At 50.0% G+C, this 13,443-nt stretch overlaps 2 protein-coding genes across 2 annotated transcripts; both read left to right on the forward strand.

The window, feature by feature from the left end:
* The first annotated feature begins 120 nt into the window (after positions 1 to 120).
* nudt5 (nudix (nucleoside diphosphate linked moiety X)-type motif 5) lies at positions 121 to 3,105 on the forward strand. The gene is made up of 10 exons (XM_067254480.1): positions 121 to 174; positions 608 to 680; positions 762 to 829; positions 922 to 974; positions 1,097 to 1,204; positions 1,400 to 1,495; positions 1,798 to 1,899; positions 2,123 to 2,131; positions 2,310 to 2,363; positions 2,529 to 3,105. Exons 2-10 carry the CDS (start codon positions 624 to 626, stop codon positions 2,636 to 2,638), a joined length of 657 nt encoding a protein of 218 aa, XP_067110581.1. The 5' UTR covers positions 121 to 174; positions 608 to 623; the 3' UTR covers positions 2,639 to 3,105.
* Positions 3,106 to 3,299: 194 nt separating this feature from the next.
* On the forward strand, positions 3,300 to 13,200 carry fbxo18 (F-box DNA helicase 1). The gene is made up of 22 exons (XM_067254115.1): positions 3,300 to 3,414; positions 3,520 to 3,590; positions 3,695 to 3,877; positions 4,010 to 4,590; positions 5,024 to 5,154; positions 5,277 to 5,412; positions 5,487 to 5,671; positions 5,798 to 5,872; positions 6,312 to 6,403; positions 6,696 to 6,864; positions 7,068 to 7,287; positions 7,450 to 7,534; positions 7,617 to 7,703; positions 7,860 to 7,996; positions 8,528 to 8,624; positions 8,749 to 8,912; positions 9,006 to 9,081; positions 9,715 to 9,912; positions 10,062 to 10,184; positions 11,052 to 11,158; positions 11,993 to 12,124; positions 12,733 to 13,200. The coding sequence occupies exons 2-22, from the start codon at positions 3,572 to 3,574 to the stop codon at positions 12,898 to 12,900; spliced, it is 3,165 nt and encodes a 1,054-aa protein (XP_067110216.1). The 5' UTR covers positions 3,300 to 3,414; positions 3,520 to 3,571; the 3' UTR covers positions 12,901 to 13,200.
* The last annotated feature ends 243 nt before the right edge of the window (positions 13,201 to 13,443 follow it).

Raw genomic sequence — 13,443 nt, forward strand, 5'->3', positions numbered from 1 at the left:
TATAAACTATACTTTTTGTTAATGGAATGGGAAATGATCCCTTTCTATATCTGTGATGGATACCATTTCAAGTTCTGAGATGGGGAGGTATTTTTGTGGGACACACGTAGGCGTGGTCAATATAAAGGCGCTGATTTGTGACACAGCCAAAGCACTGGACCTCTGGACTTTTACGTGAGTCGTCCTAAGAGTTAACGTGTTCGTGTTATTATGATTATCTGCAGCGTAATGTTTATATATGGTAGCCTATTTCTCCACGATTCTGTAGAAAATATGTTTCGGAAAGTGACAGTTTGTCTGAAAAAATTATAAATATATACAGCTAGCCTAGATGGCTAGCTAACAAGCTAGTCAGCCAGCACTGCAGTAAAGTCAGGTCAGTTACATGAAATAATTAGTAAGCGGATCTGCTCATTTTAGAAAGTTAAAATAAACATAGTTTGCATTAAAATGACAAAATGACAACATTATCTATTTAATCAACCATGTTTATAATAGCTGTAGCGAATGATGTATTTGATCCAACTAGGCCTTACCAGTATGATGACTATTTAATTAAATTAACTAGTTAACAAGTCTAGTTAACAAATCTATTTCCTGTCGACAGATTCCAAACAGGAAAGATGAGCAGCAACACAGATTCTACAGCTACAACCACTCCTCACATTGTAAAGGAGGAGGTAATAAATCTGTCCTGAGGTTTCCTTGTCAGGTAGTACGTGTAATGGGTTTAACTCAACTTGAAACTATTTTCCATCTAGCTACTTGCATCTGGAAAGTGGGTGATGCTTGAGAAAACTACTTATGTGGATCCCGCTGGAAACACAAGGTATATTGTATTTTACAGAACCAATTCATCTGTGGGTTGGTGGTGTGCCAGCTACTGTTACTGTAAGCTCTCTCCATTTTGTCTTTCAACAGAATTTGGGAGACTGCCAAAAGGACCACCAGACAATCCAACACAGAGGCAGATGGTGTGTGTGTGTGTGCTGTATATGTGTAATGTGTGTGTGTGCTGTATATGTGTAATGTGTGTGTGTGTGTGTGGTTTGTAGGGATCTTATAAGCAAACATCTATTTTTTTGTACCTTCCCAGGTGTGGGGGTAATCGCCCTCCTGAAAAGAACCTTGCACAAAGACTGTGTTGTCATGGTGAAGCAGTTCCGCCCACCTATGGGATGCCACACCCTGGAGTTCCCTGCAGGTTAGATCCATACCAGCAGGCTGCATGACAGTTGGCCCAAGCTCATGGAGCAGTAGCAGAAACTGAAACGGCAAACATTTAACTGTGGAATTTATTTCATCAGTGTCTTCAGATGCCGTGCGTGTACGGTCTGATATCCGCAATCGACTAATTTATTATTTGATGTTAAACAAATGACCTTTTTGATGTCTTCAGGTCTGATTGATGAAGGTGAGAGTGCAGAGGCCGCTGCCCTGAGAGAACTGAAGGAGGAGACTGGATACAAAGGGGAGGTGGTGGGGGTCACCCCAGGTGAGTCCTTATCACACACACACACCCACACAGTGGTGGGGGTCACCCCAGGTGAGTCCTTATCACACACACACCCACACAGTGGTGGGGGTCACCCCAGGTGGGTCCCTATCACACACAGTGGCCAAACATTTACTTGGGTGAGTAGTGACAGACAAACACAATCAAGCACAGTAGAGAAATGAAATTGAATTATTTCAAATTGTGTTTTGACCCATGTCTGGTGTCCAGTTAACCATCAGTCACGCAAGTTTAGATCATGCATGTTTCACTGCCTTCTAAACGCCCCTCCTCTCCCCCAGTGACATGTTTGGACCCTGGTCTATCTAACTGCACCACACAGATAATCATGGTAAACATCAATGGAGATGATCCGGAGAACATCCACCCCACTCAGCAGCTGGGTAAGCATGCGGCTTGATGATGATAAATTAGTTCTAAGGCTGAAATGTTTGGATACTGTACATGTTCTCATGTAACTGAGTTGGTTTAACATTTAACAACATTTAATATCCGCTTGACAATTTTTTACTTTGTTTTCATGTTGCTTGATTAGTGTTGCATCTAATAACAGTTTAACATTCTTGACATCTAAATTCATTCCGTACTTTTTATTTTATCTTGCAGGAGAAGGAGGTAATATTATTTATTTATTTTTCACACACACACACACACACACACACACACACACACACACACACACACACACACACACACTAATAATACTGTCAGTAATAAAAAACAATATGAAGCTGTTTTCTCGATCGGTCTACTTTTATAATGTAACAATATTTTTATTATTTTCTACTTTCAGAGTTTGTTGACGTTATCCTCCTTCCTCTTGATGAATTCCAGAGGAAAGTCGATGGTAATAATCTTCCTCACAAACACAATAATACTTCCTGTGTTTATAATATTAATTGCAATGTTTCCTCTGACAGCTAAATGATTGCAGCTGTACCAGGAATGACCAACATATCTAAACTGATAATACCAAATGCAAACACCAGTGTTGTTTCTTTCTCTTTTGCAGAGTTGATGAAGAAAGAAAAGATTGTGGTGGACTCTAAAGTTTACATTTTTGGCATGGGCATGGCCCAGGCATTCTTCAAGCCCAACGAACTCCCTGTGCTCAAACAGTGAGAGAGCAGAGAAAGGTGGGGGAAAAGGAGAGCCTAGGAGAGAGGATAGAAGGAGGGGTGATTGTGTTAGTCTGTCTATGCAACCAGAGAAGGAGGCCAAATAGTGGTGTAACAGTCCAGAAAGATTCTGGTACAAAATGTATTGAATGCATCTTGTCAAGGACCAGCATTCAGCTGTAGTTGCACCTTTTGATATTGGTATTAGTTATGAAGACATCCAAGCAAAACGTTCCAGTTTACCGTTTCTGGACAGACTAAACTTCACCTAAAAGCAACTGACTGAAAGAATGGTACTGTTCTGAAATAAGTGCCTTGGTAGTGATGTTAACCTAATAAAAATGTTACAAAAAACGTTTGATGTTTATGGTGGTAGACCAAGTGACCAGTACTGAAATGAAAATAATGCCAACTAAACGTACATTTTTACTAGTGGTTTAATTGACAATAATAAATGTCTTTATTATTTGTACTTCTCTTTTACTGTATTTTTTCCGGGGTGTGATAAAACCGTACGAGTTCCATTCCGCTTGAATAACTAGGGAGAGTAGTCATTAAAAACTTGCGTGAAGCGGTTTAGTGTGATCAACACTCCGGAGCAGAAGGTGGCGGTAATGCTCCAAGAAGCTGGATGCCAACCGCCGTAAAACAAACTCGCGTATGAAGTTTTTTTAGTCTGCGGAAGATGCTAGCCGGGAAGTAGCGAGCTAGAGAAGTTGTAAACATTCACGTTTAGACATAAAATAAACAGGCCTGTTAATGTCGAAGACGTGTGACAGGGTGAGTGTATTGTCAGAAATAAAGCCGTATGCGTCGAGGGAGGCATGGCAAAACCGTCCAGCCAACAGCAGTTGACTATGTTTGTATTTATTTCCATGTCTTTAGGTAAGAAACAAATGATGCCCCTTACATTCTAGACATCAAACAATCCTTCACCATGGAGTCAGCCGCTAAAGGTAGGGGATGTGCACAAGAAATCATTGGGCGCAAGAAAGACGAACTTTTTGGGGTCCTGTAGCCAAGTCAACTGATGCAGTCTAGCGTTTTCTTGCTGTTGCAGGGAAGGCAAAGCGGAGACATTTGGATGCAGAGGAATGTGTCGAACTCGGTATGACACCAGAGGGTACCGAAGCCCTCACCCAACCCCATGCCTTTGACCGCAGCAATTCCGACCCCAACCGGGGACTCTACCCCAGGTCGCCTGCAAAGTATCCCCGAACACCCACAAAGAGAAAAAAACTCGGTAATTGGCCTTAGTTTTAGAAACGTCATTTGTGTAACGTGCAAGATCCAGGTGGCAGATTGACAACATATTGCCAGTATTCCTGTAACGTGTATTATGTATTTTTTATTTTACTTTTCCTTCTCCCTTCAGATGGAGATACTGACAAGTACCAGAGAGGCATCACCCAGTTCTTCCCAGTAACTGGGGTCGTTAAGGTCAGCCCTCAGAAAACCGCCCAGCCAAGCTCGTCCTCAACCGCAGAACTCAGCAGAGCTTTCCCCTTCACAAGAGGCCCGACATTGCAAGAGGCGGCAGCCACGCCCATAAAGGAGGAGCCTTTGAATGAATTTTCCACACCCACAAAAGAGGAGCTAGCTGACATATTCTCCACTCCCATGAAGGAGGAGGAGGAGGAGGTGAACTATCTGGAAGGGATGACGGAGGCTATGTTTGGGGATGATGATGAATTTGAGCGTGGCGCTACTGCCAAAACTTCAGGGGAGGACCTAGCCTGGGTGAAGGAGGAGGTGGAAGAGGGAGTGGAGGCCCTTCCTGATGCTCACTACGGGCTGCTGGGGACCAGCACCAGGCTGGTGCGGCCACAGGGCCATGTGGAGGACCTCCCAGAGGAGCTGCTGAGGCTGGTGTTCAGCCTCCTCTCTGCCCAGGACCTCTACCGTCACGTCAGCCTGGTGTGTCGCCGCTGGAGGGGCATCGTCACTCAGGCACTGGTGAGCACCTGGAGCCGGGAGGGGGGGGTGGAGGAGGAGGGGGAGGTGAACACCTGGAGCCGGGAGGGGGGGGGGTGGAGGAGGAGGGGGAGGTGAGCACCTGGAGCCAGGAGGGGGGGGGGTGGAGGAGGAGGGGGAGGTGAGCACCTGGAGCCGGGAGGGGGGGGTGGAGGAGGAGGAAGGGGCCGTGGGAGAAGGGGTGGGAGGCGGAGGAAGAGGGGTGAAGGATGGAGGAAACAATGGGGCATGAGGAGATGGTGAGTTGGACTGATAGTTTTGAAGAGAAAAGAGAAACAACGATACTGATACAGAACGATACATATACAAAAATGAAATGAAAGCTGTGGGATTTTTCAGCCACCAGGACTAGTGAAGGCTGCTCTTCTCTGAGGGTTTAACTGACTCTGTGTCGCTCTGTGTCTCGTGGGGCTAGTTTGTTCCCTGGAAGAAGCTGTATTTCCGCTACCAGATGAGAGAGAAGGAAGCAGTGAAGGAGGTCTGCCTTCTGCTGAGGAGACAGAACATCGTCAAGGAGACGCCCCTTAGTGTCATCAACATGATCAAGTGAGGCTTCCCCGGCCCGGTGGCTCCTGTGGTGAACGTAGACAACCCAAAGCTGCTTTCAGGCTCATGCGCTCATCTACCCTGTGTGTGTGTGTGTGTGTGTGTGTGTGTGTGCGCTCCAGATTCATGGCGGAGTACAAGCCAACCCAGCGGGTGAGGCCTGAGGCGGTGTTACACAGTGTGAGGACACACTCTCTCTTTCCTCAGGCAGAGGCCTGTCTCAAACACAGGATCCCTGACATAGAAGGCATCGAAGGGGTAGGCACCACACACACACACGCTTACACATCTTGTCCTGTGGCTATGTAGTAAGGGTTGTGTGTGTGTTGAAGGGTCCTAACCCATGGGCAGCCATGGCCCTGATCCTGGTCCTGTGTCCCAACGTCGGGGATGTTCTGGACCTGGTGGCTCGTCTGAAGACCTGCTTGCCGTCGCTTAGCGACATTTCGGAGTACCTCAGCGCCATGGCAACCGTGCTGCTCGCCATGACGAACGAGAAGATAAACGTCAGCAACAGGTAGGGGAGGAGGAGGAGCAGAACTGGCAAGACCGCAGAAGAGGAGGGTGAAACGGTTTATCATCTTTTCTTTGTTCCTCATTTCATTTTTCTTTCCCCTCCCTCCATCTCCATCTCCACCTCCAGACGGTACTACAATATCTACTATGTGCTTCATCTGATGGAGAACGCCCCACCCAGGATCAGCAGCCGTCAGAGTGGGTGAGGCCACTTTTCTCATTACATCTAACGGCTTTCTCTACTGGTCCTCACAGTCGGGGAGAACTGTTTTGTTTTGTCACACGCTCTCCCTCCCTCGCTCTCCCTCTCCCTCCCTCCCTCCCTCTCTCTCCCTCCCTCGCTCTCCCTCTCCCTCCCTCCCTCTCTCTCTCTCCCTCCCTCGCTCTCTCTCTCCCTCTCCCTCCCTCCCTCTCTCTCTCCCTCTCCCTCCCTCCCTCTCTCGCTCTCTCCCTCCCTCGCTCTCTCTCTCCCTCTCCCTCCCTCGCTCTCTCTCTCCCTCCCTCTCCCTCCCTCCCTCTCTCGCTCTCTCTCTCCCTCTCTCTCTCTCTCTCCCCCTCCTCTTTCCGCACAGACCTTGTGTGACATTGTTTCATCTGGCAAAAGCATGAGTGTGTTGATCTCCTCGTGCCTGTCTTGTCAGGAGAGCTCCGGTCCAGGTGACCCAGGAGCAGCAGCAGATCCTAAATCACGACATCCAGGCACACCACGTCGTCAAGATTGTGGCCTTCGCAGGTGAGCCCCGCCCTCAGTTCAGCCCGAGGGATAACGTAAACTCTACATGTTCATCTACATGGAAGTATGTTCAATAGACGGGTGTTTTGATTATTTGGTTTGTTTATCTGCACGGAAATTGATCAGATCCATCTGCTGTCACCAGAGGGTGCTCTCGTTTTAAAGTTAGGGTTCAAATTATTAAAGGTTAGTGGTTAGAGATAACACTCCATTGTGAATTTAAGTGAAATGTCGGGCCCCATTAGGATAGGAAAAACACCGCTCAAAGTGTGTGTGTGTGTGTGTGTTCCAGGCACAGGGAAGACCACCACGCTTGTCCGCTACACCCAGCAGAGCCCTCTCCTCCGCTTCCTGTATGTGGCCTTCAACAAGTCGGTGGCTTCACAGGCTAGCCGCAGTTTCCCCAGCAACGTGGACTGTACGACAGTCCACTCCATGGCCTTTGGAGCAGTTGGCATAAAGTCAGTTCAACTCTTATCTGCCAGTGTAAAATCCAATGCGATTAGTTGACTCATGGCAATTTTATCATCTCGTGTACTAAACATCTCTTGTGTACGGACACAGACACACACACACACACACACAGACACACACACATACAGACACACACACACACACACACAGACATCAAGTCTCACCATCAGACTCGTCTCTCCTCTCCCAGGTACCGGTTGAGAAAGCAGCTTTTCCCCAGCTTGAGGCCCTTCTCTGTGGCCTGGTGGCTGCCTAAAGGTCGCGGGGGGTTCATCAACGCCAAGGTGGTGACTCTCACACTCAGCTCCTACATGGCCTCGACCGACACACACGTCACCCCTGAGCATGTGCCCTGGAAGTTCAAGAACAACCAGGGCCAGGAGCAGGAGATCGACCACGAGGCCAAAATGGTGTGTAGGAGTCAGCAAGATGGCACCTCCATCTCAGAGCCTCCATCTCACCGTCAAAGACCAACATTGAGCCTCCGGTTTATAGGCCAGACAGGTTCAGTTTGAACTGTGATGTGTGTTGAAGAAAGCATGTGTCGAATGAATGTGGATGTGCTTCTGCAGATGTATGTGAGGGACGCTCAAAACATCTGGGACAAAATGGTAGATCTAAACGGTGGTAACGAAAAGCATCACATGACCCATGATGGTGAGTGAGTCTTCATGTTTACATTGGACGTGATAAGGACGTGTTAGAAAGGCAGTAGTCTGATTGGTCCATCCGTCTCCAGGGTATCTGAAGCTTTGGCAGCTCAGCCAACCGTGTCTGGACAAATATGACGTCATCCTCATAGACGAGGCGCAAGACTGCACTCCAGGTACAAGACTACACTACCCACAATATCCCTGTTCTTCCCCTACCAAGATTACACTGTGCTATAAGACCATAATTCACTCCTGTGCGTCTGATACAGCACTACATTACCCACAACACACCTGTACCCCAGGTACTAGTCTGTTTGTGTCTCTTTTAGCCATCATGGACATCATGCTGCTTCAGCGCTGTGGAAAGGTGTTGGTAGGAGACCCTCACCAGCAGATCTACACCTTCAGAGGAGCTGTTAACGCCCTGGAACACGTCCAGCACACACACCTGTACTACCTCACACAGGTACACACACACACCTGTACTACCTCACACAGGTACACACACACACCTGTACTACCTCACACAGGTACACACACACACCTGTACTACCTCACACAGGTACACGGGCACACACACACCTGTACTACCTCACACAGGTACACACACACACACCTGTACTACCTCACACAGGTACACACACACACCTGTACTACCTCACACAGGTACACACACACACCTGTACTACCTCACACAGGTACACACACACACCTGTACTACCTCACACAGGTACACACACACCTGTACTACCTCACACAGGTACACACACACCTGCACTACCTCACACAGGTACACGGGCACATACACACCTGTACTACCTCACACAGGTGCACACACACATACACCCCTGTACTACCTTACACAGGTACACGGGCACACATACACACCTGTACTACCTCACACAGGTACACATACACACCTGTACTACCTCACACAGGTACACACACACCTCTACTAACATTCCAGTGTTTGTGATATGGCTCCTTGTTCCTGCAGAGCTTTCGGTTTGGAGCTGAGATTGCTTATGTTGGTGCCAGCATCCTACAGGTGTGTAAGCATGTCAGCAAGGTCCTCGTGGGAGGGCAGCAGGGAGGTGAGTCACATGGGAACACCCTGTTCCTGACAGCGGCAAAGGAATGCTACACCTGATTACTTTTGACTGCATGTCTGGGTGTGTTTGTGTGGGGGTTTGTGTGTGTGTGTGTGTGCGCACACAGGCAGTGTGAGGGGAGAGGCGTCAGATGTGGTGAGTAATGTCCAGTCAGGTGTGAGTGGAGCTCGGGGGAAGACGGCCATCTTGTCGCGCTGTAACGTGACTGTGTTCAGCGAGGCTGTGAGGCTGACCGACGCTAACCCCCGCTGCAGACTGCACATCGTAGGGGTGAGACACACACACACACACACACACACAACAAGATACAGTACAGTGCACACGCCCAGATTTGTTGTATATCACTTGTGTTCACCTCTCCAGGGGGTTGAGAACTTTGGCCTTGCACAGATCATGGATATCTGGCTTCTGATGCAGCCAGAACAAAAACGCACAAAAGGTAAGTCCTTCCCTTCCCTCCTCCCCTCTCTTTCCTTCCCTCCCTCTCATTCCCGTCCTCCTCCCCCCTCTCTCTCACGGCCTGTCCTCCTCCCCCCTCTCTCTCACGGCCTGTCCTCCTCCCCCCTCTCTCTCACGGCCTGTCCTCCTCCCTCCCCCCTCTCTCTCACGGCCTGTCCTCCTCCCCCCTCTCTCTCACAGCCTGTCCTCCTCCCCCCTCTCTCTCACGGCCTGTCCTCCTCCCTCCCCCCTCTCTCTCACGGCCTGTCCTCCTCCCTCCCCCCTCTCTCTCACGGCCTGTCCTCCTCCCCCCTCTCTCTCACAGCCTGTCCTCCTCCCCCCTCTCTCTCACGGCCTGTCCTCCTCCCTCCCCCCTCTCTCTCACGGCCTGTCCTCCTCCCTCCCCCCTCTCTCTCACGGCCTGTCCTCCTCCCTCCCCCCTCTCTCTCACGGCCTGTCCTCCTCCCCCCTCTCTCTCACGGCCTGTCCTCCTCCCTCCCCCCTCTCTCTCACGGCCTGTCCTCCTCCCCCCTCTCTCTCACGGCCTGTCCTCCTCCCTCCCCCCTCTCTCTCACGGCCTGTCCTCCTCCCCCCTCTCTCTCACGGCCTGTCCTCCCTCCTCTCCCTTGAGCAGGCATCAGCGACGGCTTCATCAGGAGCTTCTCCAAGTCAGCGAGTCTGGGGGGCTACGCCGGCCTGAAGGACTATGCCACCAAGACCCAGGACCGCGAGCTGGAGACCAAGCTGGCCGTGGTGGAGAAGTACAACAACCGCATCCCCGAGCTGGTGAACCGCATCAAAGCCTGCTCCGAACACGACCACCAGCACGCAGGTACGCCACTCACGCATCACATCCTGCTCCGAGCACAACCTAATCCTTCCTCTCTCACTCTATCTACGACACACAGACACACACAGACTCACAACATATTTCGAACAACATATTTTCTGTACACAAATGTATAATTTCTCCTCGTCCAGATTTCATTCTGGGGACGGTCCACAAGTCCAAAGGTCTGGAGTTTGACACAGTGGTGGTCACTGATGACTTCTCCAAAGTCCCCGTGGCCCGTCACAACCTGCAGAGGATCCGCTTCTCAGCAGGTGTGTGTCTGCGGATCCTATCCTAATCATTGTGTGTGTGTGTGTGTGCCTATCCTAGTCTTGGTGTGTGTGTGCCTATCCTAGTCTTGGTGTGTGTGTGCCTATCCTAGTCTTGGTGTGTGTGTGTGTGTGCCTATCCTAGTCTTGGTGTGTGTGTGTGTGTGTGCCTATCCTAGTCTTGGTGTGTGTGTGTGTGTGCCTATCCTAGTCTTGGTGTGTGTGTGTGTGTGCCTATCCTAGTCTTGGTGTGTGTGTGTGTGTGCCTATCCTAGTCTTGGTGTGTGTGTGCCTATCCTAGTCTTGGTGTGTGTGTGTGTGTGTGTCTATCCTAGTCTTGGTGTGTGTGTGTGTGTGCCTACTCTAGTCTTGGTGTGTGTGTGTGTGCCTATCCTAGTCTTGGTGTGTGTGTGTGTGTGCCTATCATAGTCTTGGTGTGTGTGTGTGTGCCTATCCTAGTCTTGGTGTGTGTGTGTGTGTGTGCCTATCCTAGTCTTGGTGTGTGTGTGTGTGTGTGCCTATCCTAGTCTTGGTGTGTGTGTGTGTGCCTATCATAGTCTTGGTGTGTGTGTGTGTGTGCCTATGCCTATCCTAGTCTTGGTGTGTGTGCCTATCCTAGTCTTGGTGTGTGTCTGCGGATCCTAGTCTTAGTGTGTGTCCTGTCAGCCCACCATAAATCACTGCACTATGCCTGTTTGTTCTTCCCTCTCCTCCCCTCCTCCCCTTCTCCCCTCCTCCTCTCCTCCCCTCCTCCTCTCCTCTCCTCTCCCCCTCTCCTCCCCTCCTCCTCTCCTCTTCTCCCCTCCTCCTCTACTGTCCTCTTCTCCCCTCCTCTCCTCCTCTCCTCCCCTCCTCCTCTCCTCCCCAAAGGTGACATTCCGGATGATGAGTGGAACCTGCTGTACGTGGCAGTAACCAGGGCTCAGAGGAACCTGATCATCACTAAGAACATCTCCAACATCCTCACTCTGGCCGGGGTGAGAGCTGCCCCCCCTTCCCTATTGTGACGTCACAATAGGAACATTTTCAAAACCGAGCGTTTCAGATTTCATTTTCTCAAAGGCGGAGAAGAATACCCAGGGCTTGGTTTACACCTATCGAAATTTCTAACCATTGGGGGACCAAAGGCAGGCTAGGGGAACTCATATTAATGAGTCAGAGACTCTGTCAGAGTTGGAGAGAAACACCTTTTAGTCTTCTGCTAGTTTCCTACACAGGGTGACCAGTGGCTAAGAAATTGTGAATGACAAGTCATGTTCCGCAATAAATGTAGACACGGTCAGTCATAGACAACGGTGTGTCAGCTGTAACGGTTGCTCCCGGCAACGTCACGGTAAGTTTGAGTGCATGGGCAGCGGCTCTATGACATGACAAGCATGCACTTTCTTACCGCTGCTGGCATATAGTAGCTTCCTTGAGCAAAACGTGCCGAAACAAGCACCAGGCTCTCTGTTTCTTGCACCAACTGCCAAAAGGCTCGCCGTCTCTACCTTCTTCTATCCACGCCCAGCGCCATTTATTTTTGAGTCATTTATCTGTGGGTAGGACATCACCCCCAAGCTTTCATGAATTTGCGCTCCATGCTGTCACCGACAACGCTAACGTGACGTATGGATCTCATTCACACTGTGATGCTAGGACCCGCCCTGCTCTGCTTCTGATAGGCTTGTAACGTTAGTTATAGCTGCGTTCCTCTCATATGATTGGTAGGGAAAAACCAATTGACTCGAAAATATTGTTTTTCTCATGTCCGCACGCCAGACATCCGGCACGGTGCCGGAATACTTTAAGCCCTGATCTGTTTTCCCCAGGAGTACTTCCTGAGGTCAGAGATGACCAGCACCCTGACCAGTGACGACAGGCCCGTTTGTTTGGTCCGAGAGTGTCAGAACCGCGTCATGCCAGAGTCTACCATCGTCATGAGCAAGCTGCCCATCAAATACGTGAGTGACATCAGCACACGCAGCACCTCAACTCCACAACTTTCCTCCATCCTCCTCCCTCACCATCTTCCTGAGCATCCATCCCAGCCTCCCCCTCTCTCTCTCTCTCTCTCTCTCTCTCTCTCTCTCTCTCCCTCCCTGTTCATCCCAGCCTCCCTCTCTCCTTCCCTGTTCATCCCTCCATCCCTCCCTCCCTCCCTCCCTCCCTCCCTCCCTCCCTCCCTGTTCATCCCTCTCTGTTCATCCCAGCCTCTCCCTCCCTCTCTCCCTGTTCATCCCTCCCTCCCTCCCTCCCTCCCTCCCTGTTCATCCCTCTCTGTTCATCCCAGCCTCTCCCTCCCTCTCTCCCTGTTCATCCCTCCCTCCCTCCCTCCCTCCCTCCCTCCCTCCCTCCCTCCCTCCCTCCCTCCCTGTTCATCCCTCTCTCTCCCTCCCTCTCTCCCTCCCTCTCTCCTTCCCTCTCTCCTTCCCTGTTCATCCCTCTCTCCCTCCCTCTCTCCTTCCCTGTTCATCCCTCTCTCTCTCCCTCCCTCCCTCCCTCCCTGTTCATCCCAGCCTCTCTCCCTCCCTCCCTGTTCATCCCTCCCTCTCTCCCTCCCTCCCTGTAGATGGACAGTGAGGATGCAGGGGGTCCTCTGTGTGAGAGCTGTGTGTGGCAGCGTTTGGGCCCCACCGCCTGCCTGCTGGCCCCCCCAGAGAAGCTGCAGGCTCTGCCTCAGACGCAGGAGAGGCTGAATCTTCCCATCAACTACGCTTTGCTGCTCGCTCTCTTCTAAAACACACACCTTTCTCTTTTTTTTTTCTTTTTTTTTAAGATTGTTTTTATACCTTAACCTTTATTATTAACGCTGTTCACAACAAACGTGCCTATCCATGCTCAGCTGAGAAGGTGAACACAAGACATAACAGCTGCATGGGAATTGCACTGCCAATGACTGAGTTAGCGGAAATACGCTTTTAATGTTGAACAGCCCAAACAGGATAAACATGTCTCTTTGATTTAGTTTTGTAAATTCTTTGGGCTCTTGTCTACAGAAACTGTTGAACATTTTTAATAAACTGTTTTGTCCAAACTTCTAAGCAGTAGATATCCTGAGCAGTTATTTATTTTTAAGACATCTGTTGAACAGTCGGTCTCCTTCATCCTGGCACTGCCAGCGCAGAATGTCTCCGTTATTTTTTGATTTCCGAGGGTAGTTTGCACATCCAAATTACTCTGGATGCTATTGGATAGATACAACTAACCAGAGAAACATATGGCAACTTGGTGGTTAATGGAATGTCTCAACGGCGCAACTCTGTACAAGGAACAGACCCAT

This window comes from Osmerus mordax, chromosome 17 (assembly GCF_038355195.1).
Source record: "Osmerus mordax isolate fOsmMor3 chromosome 17, fOsmMor3.pri, whole genome shotgun sequence".
Taxonomy (NCBI): Eukaryota; Metazoa; Chordata; class Actinopteri; order Osmeriformes; family Osmeridae; genus Osmerus; species Osmerus mordax.

Bases quoted from the DNA above. Each gene is read 5' to 3' on its own strand.
- nudt5 (XM_067254480.1), top strand. From the start codon at position 624: ATGAGCAGCAACACAGATTCTACAGCTACAACCACTCCTCACATTGTA. The intron at 681-761 runs GTAATAAATCTG...TTTTCCATCTAG, and splicing joins CTCACATTGTAAAGGAGGAG to CTACTTGCATCTGGAAAGTG. The intron at 2,364-2,528 runs GTAATAATCTTC...TCTCTTTTGCAG, and splicing joins ATTCCAGAGGAAAGTCGATG to AGTTGATGAAGAAAGAAAAG.
- fbxo18 (XM_067254115.1), top strand. The intron at 5,672-5,797 runs GTAGGGGAGGAG...CTCCACCTCCAG, and splicing joins AAGATAAACGTCAGCAACAG to ACGGTACTACAATATCTACT. The intron at 8,625-8,748 runs GTGAGTCACATG...GTGCGCACACAG, and splicing joins CGTGGGAGGGCAGCAGGGAG to GCAGTGTGAGGGGAGAGGCG.